Source organism: Theropithecus gelada, chromosome 1, assembly GCF_003255815.1.
Source record: "Theropithecus gelada isolate Dixy chromosome 1, Tgel_1.0, whole genome shotgun sequence".
Taxonomy (NCBI): domain Eukaryota; kingdom Metazoa; phylum Chordata; class Mammalia; order Primates; family Cercopithecidae; genus Theropithecus; species Theropithecus gelada.
The window spans coordinates 54,290,260-54,305,213 of record NC_037668.1 but is presented as its reverse complement, the minus strand read 5'-3'; the positions used below and the strand labels follow the sequence as shown (position 1 = coordinate 54,305,213).

The window sequence follows — 14,954 nt, the reverse complement described above, 5'->3', positions numbered from 1 at the left end:
TATATATATATATATATATATATATTTTTTTTTTTTTTTTTTAAGATGGAATTTTGCTCTCATTGCCCAGACTGGAGTGCAATAGCACAATCTAGGCTCACTGCAACCTCTGCCTCTTGGGTTCAAGCGATTCTCCTGCCTCAGCCTCCCGAGTAGCTGGGATTATAGGAGCCCACCACCACACTCAGCTTATTTTTTTTGTGTATATATATATATATTTTTTTTAGATGGAATTTTGCTCTCATTGCCCAGACTGGAGTGCAATAGCACAATCTAGGCTCACTGCAACCTCTGCCTCCCGCATGCAAGTTATTCTCCTGCCTCAGCCTCCTAAGTAGCTGGGATTGCAGGTGTCAGCTACTGCACCCGGCCATTTTTTGTACTTTGTAGTAAAGATGGGGTTTCACCATGTTGGCCATGCTGGTCTCGAACTCCTGACTTCAGGTGACCCACACACCTCGGCCTCCCAAAGTGCTGGGATTACAGGTGTGAGCCATGGCACCTGGCCAAATGTAGATATTTTTTAACTGGTGAACTGCTAACATACAAAACTGACATATGTGTGACTGTTTTGGCCAAAGTATATGGAAACGGGAAACTGACCACTTGGCTCCTGCCCCATGGCAGCTTCTGGGAAACCACCTGAACACAGTTTGAAAACAGCTATTGTAGTTTAAAAATCATGGGACTGGCCGGGTGCGGTGACTCATGCCTGTAATTCCAGCACTTTGGGAGGCTGAGGCAGGTGGATCACCTGAGGTCAGGAGTTCGAGACCAGCCTGACCAATGTGGTGAAACCCTGTCTCTACCAAAAAAATAATAATACAAAAATACAGGCCGGGCGCGGTGGCTCAAGCCTGTAATCCCAGCACTTTGGGAGGCCGAGACGGGCGGATCACGAGGTCAGGAGATCGAGACCATCCTGGTTAATACGGTGAAACCCCGTCTCTACTAAAAAGTACAAAAAACTAGCTGGGCGAGGTGGCGGGCGCCTGTAGTCCCAGCTACTTGGGAGGCTGAGGCAGGAGAATGGCGTGAACCCGGGAGGTGGAGCTTGCAGTGAGCTGAGATCCGGCCACTGCACTCCAGCCTGGGCGACAGAGCGAGACTCCGTCTCAAAAAAAAAAAAAAAAAAAAAAAAATACAAAAATTAGCTGGGTGTGGTATCGTGCACCTGTAATCCCAGCTACTCAGGAGGCTGAGACAGGAGAATCACTTAAACCCAGGAGGCAGAGGTTGCAGTGAGCTGAGATGGCACCACTGAACTCCAGCCTGGGTGACAGAGCAAGACTCCATTTGAAAAAAAAAAGATAATAATAATAATAATAATAATAATAATAATAATGGGACTTGGGCCGGGCGTGGTGGCTCACGCCTCTAATCCTAGCACTTTGGGAGTCCAAGGTAGGCAAGTTGCTTGAGCTCAGGAGTTCGAGACCAGCCAGGGCAACATGGTGAAAATCCATCTCTACTAAAATACAAAAAATTAGCCAGGCATGACGGTATGTGCCTGTAGTCCCAGCTACTCGGGAGGGTGACGCAAGAGAATTGCTTGAACCCAGGAGGCAGAGGTTGCAGTGAGCCGAGATCATGCCACTGCACTCCAGCCTGGGCAACGGAGCCAGACTCCGTCTCATAAAAAAAAAAAAAAAGAAAATCATGGGGCTTGGAGTCAGACCCTGTTTCCACCCCTCAGCACGTGAGTAGTTGTACAACCTTGGTTATTAGGTTATTTAGCTGCTCTGAGCTTCAGTCTTTTTATTTGCAAAACAAATGTAATAACATGTATTACTGTGAGGATTAAGGTATGAAACTACCTGGCACACACTTGTCATGCCTGCTGGGGCTGCTACTGTACTCTGTTCTCTAGGAAGAAGCAGAAATGGGACACTGTTGGTCAGAAAAGCAAGCCTTGATGCAAGCCTCTGGACATCTGGGTGTGTGTGTGTGTGTGTGTGTGTGTCTGTCAGAGAGAGAGAGAGAGAGGGAGATGGAGGCAGGGAAGAGTACCTTGCTTTTTCTGGAAGGAGCCACAGTGGCCTTGGCCTTGCTGGGGTGCCTGGCTGGTTTTGAGAAGGCAGTGTTGGCCTCCATCACCTACTCCTGTGGATTCTACAGAGCCATTTGGATTTGACCTTCTGAAGTAACTATGCATAACAGAGGGAAGAGTAGATAACTTTAGTAGGTCATTTTAGGTTGCAGATTTTCTCCATACCATTCAAATTCTTTGGAGGAGAAGGTATTTGCAAGCGCTGGGCCTCCATTTTCTTTTTTTTTTTTTTTTTTTTTGAGACGGAGTCTCGCTCTGTGGCCCAGGCTGGATTGCAGTGGCCCGATCTCGGCTCACTGCAAGCTCCGCCTCCCGGGTTCACGCCATTCTCCTGCCTCAGCCTCCGGAGTAGCTGGGACTACAGGCGCCCGCCACCACGCCCGGCTAGTTTTTTGTATCTTTTAGTAGAGACGGGGTTTCATCGTGTTAGCCAGGATGGTCTCGATCGCCTGACCTCGTGATCCGCCCGTCTCGGCCTCCCAAAGTGCTGGGATTACAGGCTTGAGCCACCGCACCCGGCCTGGGCCTCCATTTTCTTGGGGATAATCTGGCAATATAGAAAAGATAAGGCTGAGATCCCTTGAATCTGTGTGAGCCCCAGTCTCTGGACAGCCCTTCCTCATCCCAGGACTAGCTGTATTTCCATTTCCATAATGGTCTGGAACTAATCCTGGTTACCAGGCATTTGGAAGGGTAGTTTTATTTTATTTTATTTTATTTCATTTTATTTTTTTGAGACGGAGTCTTGCTCTGTCGCCCAGGCTGGAGTGCATTGGCCAGATCTCAGCTCACTGCAAGCTCCGCCTCCTGGGTTTATGCCATTCTCCTGCCTCAGCCTCCCGAGTAGCTGAGACTACAGGCACATACTGTCACGCCTGGCTAATTTTTGTATTTTAGTAGAGATGAGGTTTCACCGTGTTAGCCAGGATGGTCTCAATCTCCTGACCTTGTGATCCGCCTGTCTCGGCCTCCCAAAGTGCTGGGATTACAGGCTTGAGCCACCGTGCCCAGCCGGAAGGGTAGTTTTAAACCCAAGTTCTGGCCAGGTGCAGTGGCTCACACCTGTAATCCCAACACTTTAGGAGGCTGAGGCTGGAGAATCACCTGAGGCCAGGAGTTCAAGACCAACTTGGACAATATAGCAATACCCTGTCTCTACAAATTTTTTTTTTTTTAGACGGAGTCTCGCTCTGTCGCCCAGGCTGGAGTGCAGTGGCCGCGTTCTCAACTCACTGCAAGCTCCGCCTCCCAGGTTTCACGCCCGGCTAATTTTTTGTATTTTTTTTTTGAGACAGAGTCTCGTTCTGTCGCCCAGGCTGCAGTGCAGTGTCGTGATCTCAGCTCACTGCAAGCTCCGCCTCCCGGGTTCAAGCCATTCTCCTGTCTCAGCCTCCAGAGTAGCTGGGACTACAGGCACCCACCACCATGCCAGGCTAATTTTTTGTATTTTTAGTAGAGACGGGGTTTCACTGTGTTAGCCAGGGTGGTCTTGATCTCCTGACCTCGTGATCCACCCACCTCGGCCTCCTAAAGTGCTGGGATTACAGGCGTGAGTCACCGCACCCAGCCCCCAATTTTTTTTTTAAAAGTTAGCCAGGCATGGCTGGGCGCGGTGGCTCACGCCTGTAATCCCAGCACTTTGGGAGGCCAAGGCAGGCAGATCACCTGAGGTCGGGAGTTCGAGACCAGCCTGACCAATATGGAGATACCCCATCTCTACTAAAAGTACAAAATCAGCCAGGCATGGTGGTGCATGCCTGTAATCCCAGCTACCTGGGAGGCTGAGGCAGGAAAATTGCTTGAACCTGGGAGGTGAAGGCTGTGATGAGCCAAGATCATGCCATTGCACTCCAGCCTGGGCAACAAGAGCAAAACTCCGTCTCAAAAAACAAAACAAAATATTAGTCAGGCACAATGGCACACATCTGTAGTCCTAGCTACTCAGAAACCTGAGGCCAGAGGATTGCTTGAGCACAGTTCAAGGCTGCAGTGAGCTATGATCATGCCATTGCACTCCAGCCTGGTTAACAGAGGGAGACCCTGTCTCAAAAATAAAAATAATAAATATATCCAAGTTTTGAGCACTTTCCAGTATACAGAACCCTGCGGGAGTCACTGTGGGAAGAAAGGAGGAATAATGGGACAAAGGTACCATTATCCAGGAGCTCTCTGAGGAGATGAGAAATCCAGGATAGCTGCAAACCCAGAGGTAGGATTAAGTACATATGAAATCAGAACTGAACACATGTACCTACATACATGGAAAGTGTTGGTAAAACAGCATATCCAAAGCTCTGTACATGTGTTAAAGGGAGTGGCTGGCTGGGCGCGGTGGCTCTCACCTGTAATCCCAGCACTTTGGGAGGCTGCGGCGGGCGGATCACAAGGTCAGGATATCGAGACCATCCTGGCTAACATGGTGAAACCCCGTCTCTACTAAAAATACAAAAAATTAGCTGGACATGGTGGCGGGCGCCTGTAGTCCCAGCTACTCGGGAGGCTGAGGCAGGAGAATGGTGTGAGCTCAGGAGGCGGAGCTTGCAGTGAGCCTAGATCGCGCCACTGCACTTCAGCCTAGGTGACAGAGCAATACTCTGTCACAAAAAAAAAAAAAAAAAAAAAAAAAAAGGGAGTGGCTAACCTAGTTGTGACCTAGAGATGGGCTTTGAAATTTGGAAAAGGTTAAAAAGAACATGATCAAGTGGAGGGGACAATGGGAAGGGGAGGTCACCAAGAAATTTCCAGTGGAACTTGGCATTCTTACCTGCTTTTTCTTCTGGGACAGATTTTTAAATTAAGATATAATTCATGTACCATAAAGTTCACCTTTTTAAAGTGTAAAATTCAGTGGTTTTTAGTATATTCACAAAGCTGTGCAACTATTTAAATCTAGAACATTTCATTACCCCAAAAGAAACTCTGGGCTGGGCATGGTGGCTCACACATGTAATCCCAACACTTTGGGAGAATGAGGCGGGCGGATCACAAGGTCAAGAGATCGAGACCAGCCTGGCCAACATGTTGAAACCCTATCTTTACTGAAAAATACAAAAATTAGCCGGGCGTGTTGGCATGTGCCTATAATCCCAGCTACTTGGGAGGCTGAGGCAGGAGAATCTCTTGAACCCAGGAGGCAGAGGTTGTGGTGAGCCAAGATGGTACCACTGCACTCCAGCCTGGCAACAGAGTGAGACTCCTTCTCAAAAAAAAAAAAAAAAAAAGAAAAGAAAAGAAAAGAAAAAGAAACTCTGTACCCATTAGCAGTGGGTCTGAATTTTTTTTTTTTTTTTTGTAGTCAGAGTCTTACTCTGTTGCCCAGGCTGGAGTGCAGTGGCGTGATCTCCGCTCACCACAACCTCCGCCTCCCGGGTTCAAGCAATTCTCCTGCCTCAGTCTCCCAAGTAGCTGGGATTACAGGCACCCACCACCATGCCCAGCTAATTTTGTATTTTTAGTAGAGACGGGGTTTCACCATGTTGGCCAGGCTGGTCTCAAACTCCTGACCTCAGGTGATCCACCTGCCTCGGCTTCCCAAAGTGCTGGGATTACAGGTGTGAACCACTGTGCCCACCTTTTTTTTTTTTTTGAGAGAGAGTCTCACTCTGTCACCCAGGCTGGAGTGGCAGTGGCACAATCTTGGCTCGCAACCTCTGCCTCCCATGTTCAAGCGATTCTCCTGCCTCAGCCTCCCAAGTAGCTCGGACTATAGGCGCATGCTAATTTTTGTAGTTTTAGTAGAGATGGGGTTTCCCCATGTTGGCTAGGCTGGTCTCAAACTTCAGGCCTCAAGTGATCTGTCTGCCTCGCCCTCCAAATTGCTGAGATTACAGGCATGAGCCACTGTGCCTGGCCTTGAAATTGTTCAAATATCAAATGTAGGCCAGGAAAAGATGGCAAGAAATGTTCACCAAGAGATTAAAAAAAAAAGTCATGGACAAAAAGGTTTAGGATCCTTGTGGTCAGAACCTGGTGCCCAATATGTGCAACTATTATGTACCCATAAAAACATTAAAAATGAAAAGAGCCTGGACATTAAGCATTGAAACATTAAAAATGAAAAGAGCCTGGACGTGGTGGCTCACGCCTGTAATCTCAGCAGTTTGGGAGGCTGAGATGGGTGGATTGCTTGAGCTGAGGAGTTCAAGACCCACCTGGGCAACATAGTGAAAGTCTGTCTCTACAAAAATTAGCTGAGCATGGTGGTGCACACCTGTAGTCCCAGCTACTTGAGGGGCTGAGGTGGGATGATAGCTTGAACCTGGGAGGTCAAGGCTGCAGTGAGCCGAGATCGTGGCACTGCACTTCAGCCTGGGTGACCAAGTGAAAAAAAAAAAAAAGAGAGAAAAGAAAAGGGCTGGGCGCGGTGGCTCAAGCCTGTAATCCCAGCACTTTGGGAGGCCGAGACGGGCGGATCACGAGGTCAGGAGATTGAGACCATCCTGGCTAACACGGTGAAACCCCATCTCTACTAAAAAAATACAAAAAACTAGCCGGGCGAGGTGGCGGGCACCTGTAGTCCCAGCTACTCGAGAGGCTGAGGCAGGAGAATGGCGTAAACCCGGGAGGCGGAGCTTGCAGTGAGCCGAGATCCAGCCACTGCACTCCAGCCTGGGCGACAGAGCGAGACACCGTCTCAAAAAAAAAAAAAAAAAAAGAAAAGAAAAGAAAAGAAGGAGAGAGAGAGAAAAAAAGAAAATAAAGAAAATAAAAGAAGCTGGTGCCTAAGCCAGCTCACATTTAGCCCTAGTAGGCATCTGATTTAGAGATATTCCAATGCACAGCATCTGGTTTAAAATACTTCAACACCGACACACTACCTTAGGGCAGCTTACTTCTCCCCATATGGGGCAACTATGAGCGGTCCAGCGCTAACAGACAAAAGTCAGAGGCTGAGAGAAAAGAAAGAAGTTCCTTTCCCAGGACTTGCCCATTAAGAGAGAGTCACCAGACCTGTCTGGTGAGAGAAATCAGGTCACCTCTAGAGCTGAGTGGAGTTATTTGCCCTGCCTAGAGTCCCTGGTTTGGAGCCTTGAAATCTGACACACCTCTAGGAAAGGAAGGGAGAAAACAGGGGACCCAGAAGGCATCAGAGTGGTCCTGCCGGCTTCCCCTGTAGAAGCAGGAATTCTGACAAAGCCCATCAGAGTGGTCCTGCCAGCTTCCTCTGTAGAAGCAGGAATTCTGACAAAGCTCTTCAGTTTTGAGTCCCATAGGTATAGCCCAGCTTGGACCCTGGGCTCAGCTGTATCTTGCCAGGTGGAAGAGTGACCACCTGATGTGAGGGCAGCATTATCAGGGGCTCAGCAGGCATGCAGGTCAGCTTTGGCAATAAGGCTGCTCCTCAGGACTGGGCCTGCCTCATGATGCTGCTTTGGGCATAAAAATGCTGGCCAAATCCTAGACTTACTGAAGCTGGAAGGATTCCTTAATAGCTGACATTTGAGGCTGGGTGAGGTGGCACTAAGCCTGTAACCCTAGCACTTTGGGGCCAAGGCAGGAGGATCGCTTGAGCCCAGGAGTTTGAGACCAGCCTGGCCAACATGGTGAAACCTTGTCTCTACTAAAAATAAAACAAAAAATTAGCTGGGTGCAGTGGCAGGCACCTGTAGTCCCACCTACCAGGAGGCTGAGGTGGGAGGATCGCTTGAGACCAAAAGCTCGAGGTTGCCGTGAGCTGAGATCGCACCACTGTCAGCCTGGGGTGACAGAGCCAGACCCTGTCTCAAAAATAAAAAATAAAAAAAATAAAAAATAGGCCAGGCGTGGTGGCTGATGCCTGTAATCCCAGCATTTTGGGAGGCCGAGGTGGGTGGATCACAAGGTCAGGAGTTCGAGACCAGCCTCATCAACATGGTGAAACCCCCATCTCTACTAAAAATACAAAAAATTAGCTGGGCATGCTGGTGCATGCCTGTAATCCCAGCTGCTAAGGAGGCTGAGACAGGAGAATCGCTTGAACCCTGAAGGCGGAGGTTGCAGTGAGCCAAGATTGTACCACTGCACTCTAGCCTGGGCAACAGAGCGAGACTCTGTCTAAAAAAAGAAATAATAAGGCCGGGCGGGGTGGCTCACGCCTGTAATCCCAGCACTTTGGGAGGCCGAGACAGGCGGATCACCTGAGGTCAGGAGTTCAAGACCATCTGACTAACACGGTGAAACCCCGTCTCTACTAAAAATACAAAAAATTAGCCGGGCGTGGTGGCGGGCGCCTGTCGTCCCAGCTACTCGGGAGGCTGAGACAGGAGAATGGCGTGAGCCCAGGAGGCAGAGCTTGCAGTGAGCCGAGATCGTGCCACTGCACTCCAGCCTGGGCAACAGAGCAAGACTCTGTCTAAAAAAAAAAAAGAAAAAGAAAAAGAAAAAAACTAAATTAGTTGAGCCTGTTCCTGTGGGTTACTTTACAGCAACTGTAAAAGGAAGGTACTGCTTTTCAGTTCCCCTGTTTGTAAATAAGGACACAAAGATAAGCAAGATTAAGAGCCTTGGTCAAGGTAGGCTGGGAGTCAAACCCAGGCCGTCTGAGTCCAAAACCGCAAATTTCTCTTTCTTTCTTTGGGGGGTGGGGGGGGACAGAGTCTCACTCTGTTGCCCAGGCTGGACTGCAGGCACGATCTCGGCTCACTGCAAGCTTCGCCTCCTGGGCTCATGCCATTCTTCTGTCTCAGCCTCCCGAGTAGCTGGGACTACAGGCGCCCGCCACCACGCCCGGCTAATTTTTTGTATTTTTAGTAGAGACGGGGTTTCACTGTGTTAGCCTGGATGGTCTCGATCTCCTGACCTCGTGATCCGCCCACCTCGGCCTCCCAAAGTGCTGGGATTACAGGCGTGAGCCACCGCGCCAGGCCAAAACCGCAAATGTTCACTTTTGTGTTAGCCTTTAGTCCAAGTCCCTTATGATACAAGAGGGAAACTGAAGCCCAGGGATGTATAACGGCTTTTCCAAGGTCGCGCAGCCAGCCAGCCAGGGACACAATCCAAGCCTCTCGGCGACAGGTCCAGGGCTGCCTGGACTCCGGAGTGTGGTGGGGGCATCTTGGCGGCCTTTTTCCAGCCGACCCCGCCGCCAGCCCGGCCCAGGCCCAGCCGGGTGAGCTGATGACTCAACGGGCGGGCACTGCATTTTGCTATCCTGCCTCGTCCCGCTGCTCTAGAGGGTTCCCAGCTCTCGGGCCAGACGGGTGACAACTTGTCTGAGTGAAACCGGGAAAGCGCCGCCCCTCGGCGCTCAGCAGGCGGCGGGGGCGCCGCTCAGTCAGTCAGCTAGTCGTGGCGTCCGCCAGGCCTGGCAGGCGGCGGGAAACTCGCCGCGCGCGGTCTGCCGCTCAGTTTCCCATTGGCTCGTCGGGCCCCCCGGGGTGGTACCCTGGGGCAGCTCCCTCCTGTGATTGGGTGGTAGAGCCTCGGGCCCCGCCTCCAGTCCTGGCTGTGAAGGCGGGACCGAGCAATGCGGCCGCAGGTTCCGGCGTGTTGCTGGCTGCAGAGAGCGGAGGCGGCGGGCTCGGCAGGCAACGCTCCCAGCGGCCATTCCCACCCAGCTCGTCCTTCCTCCCCACCAGCCCGTTTCCTTTTTTTTTTTTTTTTTTTTTGAGACGGAGTCTCGCTCTGCCGCCCAGGCTGGAGTGCAGTGGCCGGATCTCTGCTCACTGCAAGCTCCGCCTCCCGGGTTCACGCCATTCTCCTGCCTCAGCCTTCCGAGTAGCTGGGACTACAGGCGCCCGCCACCGCGCCCGGCTAGTTTTTTGTATTTTTTAGTAGAGACGGGGTTTCACCATGTTAGCCAGGATGGTCTCGATCTCCTGACCTCGTGATCCGCCCGTCTCGGCCTCCCAAAGTGCTGGGATTACAGGCTTGAGCCACCGCGCCCGGCCCAGCCCGTTTCCTTTTGTCTCCATTTCCGAACTCTTTGGGACGTGACCCTCTCCTAAGATCTGGGCTTTTATGGCGGCACCGTACCCCTGCCTCAAATCGTACTTCCCTCCGCTGAGATTTGAGCCCTTGATGAGACTGTGACCCGCCTGTAAATCGAGTGCTCAGTGCCGCTCACTACTGCAGCGCTGTCCTTAGATCTCATGCCGGAGACTTCACTATTTCCTGTCCCGCTCCACCTGAGCTCGTCAGCCTCCCGCGCTGCGGCTCCCACTCACCTCCCCTCGGCCCTGCAGAGGAGGCTCGGCGCCTCCTGTGGGTTCTCCTGACCCTCCCGGTCCCATCCAGTTTGACTGGGGCCGCCCTGATGGAGACAGCCGGACCCCGGCCTCACCTGGACTCAAAGTCTTGCGTGCAGGTCACTGAGCCACCCAGGGAGGTCAGGGCCCTAACTCAGAGGTCGAAAGTCAGGATCTCTAAATCAGATTCCAGTTCCACTCCCAACCCATCGCCAAGAACTGGAGAGAGACAGGAGGAGTGTCACAGGGGAACTTTATTGAGAGGAAACATGGTCACACCCAGCAGACATGCTTTCCTTCAATGTCGGTCTTGCACTGGCGCGCGCGCGCGCACACACACACACACCCATCTCCAGCCCCTGCCACTGTCCAGTTCTCAGCCACAAGGCGGGACATTCCTCAATTCCTACGACCAGAGGCAGCAGGGGCAGGAGTGAGGCAAGAGGGAGGGGAGAAGTAGCCTGGTCCTGGGGTCGGGAGGAAGCGGTGCGGAGAGCAGGGCTGGGGTCATGACCAGTGGTTAGGTGCGCTCAACAGCTGCAAGAAGAGTGGGATCCCCAGCCCCAGGTGGCCTCAGCTCTGCCAGTCCCTCTCCACGGAGCCGTTTGGAGTAAGAACAGCGCCTGGGGGAGAAGGGTGGGGCCTCCCACCCCATATTAGTCCTCTCGGCAGGGTGGGGGACTGAAGGGGGCAGGGCAGGGCGGGGCGGTGGTGGGCAACACTCAGCTCTGGGGCTCCTGGGGAGCCTCGCCCCCCTCTTCCCCAGCGTTGTCGGCCGTCCACAGCGTCAGGTTGTCTCGCAGCAGCTGCATGATGAGGGTGCTGTCTTTGTAGGAGTCCTCGCTGAGGGTGTGCAGATCAGCCATGGCCTCATCGAAAGTGGTCTTGGCCAGCGAGATGGCCTCCTCGGGGCTGTTGGCGATCTCGTAGTGGAAGACGGAAAAGTTCAGGGCCAAGCCCAGGCGGATGGGATTGGTGGGCGGCATCTCCTTCTTGCTGATGTCCATGGCCTCCTGGTAGGCTGACCGGGCTGAGTCGATGATGCGCTTCTTGTCGTCACCAGTGGCCACCTCGGCCAAGTAGCGGTAGTAGTCGCCCTTCATCTTCAGGTAGAAGACCCTGCTCTCCGCGTCCCCAGCCTCCTTGATGAGATGGCTGTCCAGCAGGCCCAGCACGGTGTCGCACACGCCCCGGAGCTCAGTCTCCACCTTCTCCCGGTACTCACGCACCTCGGGGCCCTTCTCCTCCGAGCCCTCCTCGTTGCTTTTCTGCTCAATACTGGACAGGACCCTCCAGGCAGCCCTCTGGCCGCCCACCACATTCTTGTAGGCTACTGAGAGCAGGTTTCGCTCTTCGCAGGAGAGCTCCTCACCTTTCTCCACGGCGCCCTTCATGAAGGCTGCCATGTCCTCATAACGTTCGGCCTGCTCTGCCAGCTTGGCCTTCTGGATCAGACTGGCTCTCTCCATGGCTCTGGGGACACACAGGCGGGCGGCGGGCTAACTGCTGCCTGGGACCAATGCCGGACTCTGTGCCTCTCCTGCTCTTGGCCTGCCTTTTGGCTGGGTGGCCAGGCCCAGAGAAGGGTGGGGAGGAGCAGGGGGCGGGACCAGGGCCCAAGACCTGCCTCCCTCTCCTCTCCTCCCCACACCCTTTCCGGCTCTGCAGTAAAGGTAAAAAGGCTGGGATGTGGGGGTGAGTCATCAGAACAGTCAGCAGAAGAAATCTGGGCGTGGGCCCCACCTGCACAGGCACCTTTCCAGGCTCTAGGCTGCCCCCTCTTGTTCGGGGCTAGCATCATATGGCTGCTCACATCAGGAAACTGCCTGGCTTCTCAAATCAGATCCTCCTTCACAGCGCCCTTACAGAGGCTAAGGGCGGCTTTAGCCCCTGGCTGCTTCTGCCTCGACAGAGCCCATAAAGGTTCAGGAGGATGGGGTTCCTAATCCTGCCAGGTAACTTCTCCCCTTGATTCAGGTGAGGATAACTCATGTTTAGGTAGGGCCATAGAGTTTCCCAAGCACTTTCATATTCACGATCGAATTTAATCCCCACTGTGTCTCTGTGACACACACAGGACCACAGAGATGGGAACACTAAGTCTCAGAGAGGGGTGAGATTTGCTCAAAGTCACATAGCCACCACTTCCCTGAAACTCCTTTCTGCACCCTGCTTCCTTTAGCTTTTCTCCCGTTGAAGTCTCTGACCTATGAGCTCCAGGCTGTGTTTGGAAGTGAGATCCAGGCTCTTTCTCAATCTACCTGAAGATGGTTCCATCCCTCAGGCCTCACTCCCCCTCAGGGTCCCCTCTGAGCTCCCAGAATGCGCAGGTGGCAGCTTTCAGAGTGCCACTTAATGAAGTGTTTAACAAGCAGCCTCTGACGCTCCAGCCCAGCCTTTGTAATTAGTCACCCAGTAGGTTTGTTGGACACATTTCCCATCACTACACAATTTTCCCTTTCAAGTTGGTGGCCTGTTGCCACTTGTTTGAGGATTTACCCTCTGGCCCTCCACACCAGGTCACTTGCCCTCTCCAAGCCACATGCCATCAGGTACCAGTGGGGTTCACAGAGGGTGGGGTCCAGCTCCCCGGCTGTCCCACTTTCCTGCCTGACTCAGACTGCTCTCTGTCTGAGGCTGGGAAGCAGTCCAGTTTGATCCCCCAGGGGGGACGCTAGCAACCTGGGGAGAGAGAGGACTGAGAAAGGGAGGTGGCAGTGACACATACCATTCTGTTTTATGGGGCAGCAATCCCAGCTACGTGATGCCTCCCCCAGCCTGTCTCTCAGAAGTTTCCCTGTTCCTTCCTTTTTTTTTTTTTTTTTTTTTTAAATAGAGACAGGATCTCACTACATTGCCCAGGCAGGTCTCAAACTCCTGGGCTCAAGCAATTCTCCTGCCTCAGCCTCCCAAACTGCTGGGATTATGGGCATGAGCCACTTCCTTCCTTTTGACCATTACCCCACCTCTGACCCCTGGCAGAGTCCTCAGATGGAGACCTCTGTTGCCAACCTTCTTTCCCTGCTTGCTGGGGCCCTGGCCTCAAGTTTCATCAGGAGTTTCACCAAAGGGTGTTGGCATTGAGCCTACAGGGATGGATTCCTGCTTATCTGCCCCACCCCTAGCCAAAGCTTAGATGGGCCTCGGGTACGGCTCCTTTCACTGGGATTCTGCCCGCCTAATAGTTGAGCTAGGATAATTTCACAGGCCTGTGTCTCCCCCAGGTACCCTGAGTGTCTGAACACTCATCTTCCCTCCTAGAGGGAGGCTTAGGCCAGAACTCTGGGGACCAAAGATGAGATTCTTCTCTTTTGCCACAAGGAGGAGTGGGGACATGTCTGGACTAATGCTACAGGGTTTCCAAGGAAGTAAAGGGGATTTCAGGTTTGACAGCCCAAAGATTTTGCTCAATTCAGAGAACTGACGTAGAAAACGATAGGAACCACACGAAAATACCAGCTTATAGAGGGTATCTTGAGGTAGTGAGACTGACTAACTTTGCTTCCCTTTGATTTTCTTTTCTATTTTCTTTTTTTGGGATAGGGTCTCACTCTGTTGTCCAGGCTGAAGTACAGTGGTGTGATCACAGCTCACTGCACTCTCAACTTCCTTGGCCTCAGGTGATCCTCCTGCCTCAGCCTCCTAAGAAGCTGGGACTACAGGTGCTCACCACAACGCCCAGCTAATTTTTGTATTTTTTGTAGAGACAGGGTCTCACCATGTTGCCCAGGCTGGTCTCAAACTCCTGGGTTCAAGCAATCCTCTTGCCTTGGCTTCCCAAAGTGCTGGGATTACAGGTGTGAGTCACTACACTTGGTCTTTTTGATTTTCTTATTCTCTCCAATTTATAAATAGTGAATATGGGTCGGGTGCGGTGCCTCACGCCTGTAATCCCAGCACTTTGGGAGGCCGAGGCAGGTGGATCACGAGGTCAGGAGATCAAGACCATCCTGGCTAACATGGTGAAATCCCATCTCTACTAAAAATACAAAAAATTAGCCAGGCGTGGTGGCGCACACCTGTGGTCCCAGCTACTTGGGAGGCTGAGGCAGGAGAATTGCTTGAACCCAGGAGGCGGAGGTTGCAGTAAGCCGAGATCACGCCACTGCACTCCAGCCTGCGTGACAAAGCGAGACTCCGTCTCAAAACAAAACGACGACAAAAAAGTGAATATGTATTGTTTGTCTATGAGATACAGAATAGCCTAGTACCCTTGGAATCAGACTGCCTAAATGTAAATCTTATAGCTGTTTGTGGCCTTGGCCAAATGATTTAAGCTCTGTGAGCCTCAGTTCCTGTAGGTATAAAATGGGACTTGTGAGGATTACACGAGTTAATGGAAAGCACAGTAGAATGGATGGAAACTATTATTATTTTTTTCTTTTTTTCGAGATGGAGTTTCGGTCGTCACCCAGGCTGGAGTGTAGCAGCATAATCTCGGCTCACTGCAACCTCCATCTTCTGGGTTCAAGCGATTCTCCTGCCTCAGCCTCCCGAGTAACTGGGATTACAGGGGTGCACCACCACGCCTGGCTAGTGTGTGTGTGTGCGTGTGTGTGTGTGTGTGTATATATATTTCTTTTTTTTTTTTAAGTAGAGATGTGGTTTCACCATGTTGGCCAGGCTGGTTTCGAACTCCTGACCTCAAGTGATCCACCCGCCTCAGCCTTTCAAAGTGCTGAAATTACAGGCATAAGCCACCGTGCCTGGCCAGATGGCAACTATTATTGTCATGTGAA

The 14,954-nt window shown here is 52.0% G+C and overlaps 1 protein-coding gene across 1 annotated transcript; it reads right to left on the bottom strand.

Moving 5' to 3' along the window:
• Window positions 1–10,451: 10,451 nt before the first annotated feature.
• Window positions 10,452–11,889, bottom strand: SFN (stratifin). The gene has a single exon (XM_025356793.1). The coding sequence runs from the start codon at window positions 11,682–11,684 to the stop codon at window positions 10,938–10,940; it is 747 nt and encodes a 248-aa protein (XP_025212578.1). The 5' UTR covers window positions 11,685–11,889; the 3' UTR covers window positions 10,452–10,937.
• Window positions 11,890–14,954: the final 3,065 nt, after the last annotated feature.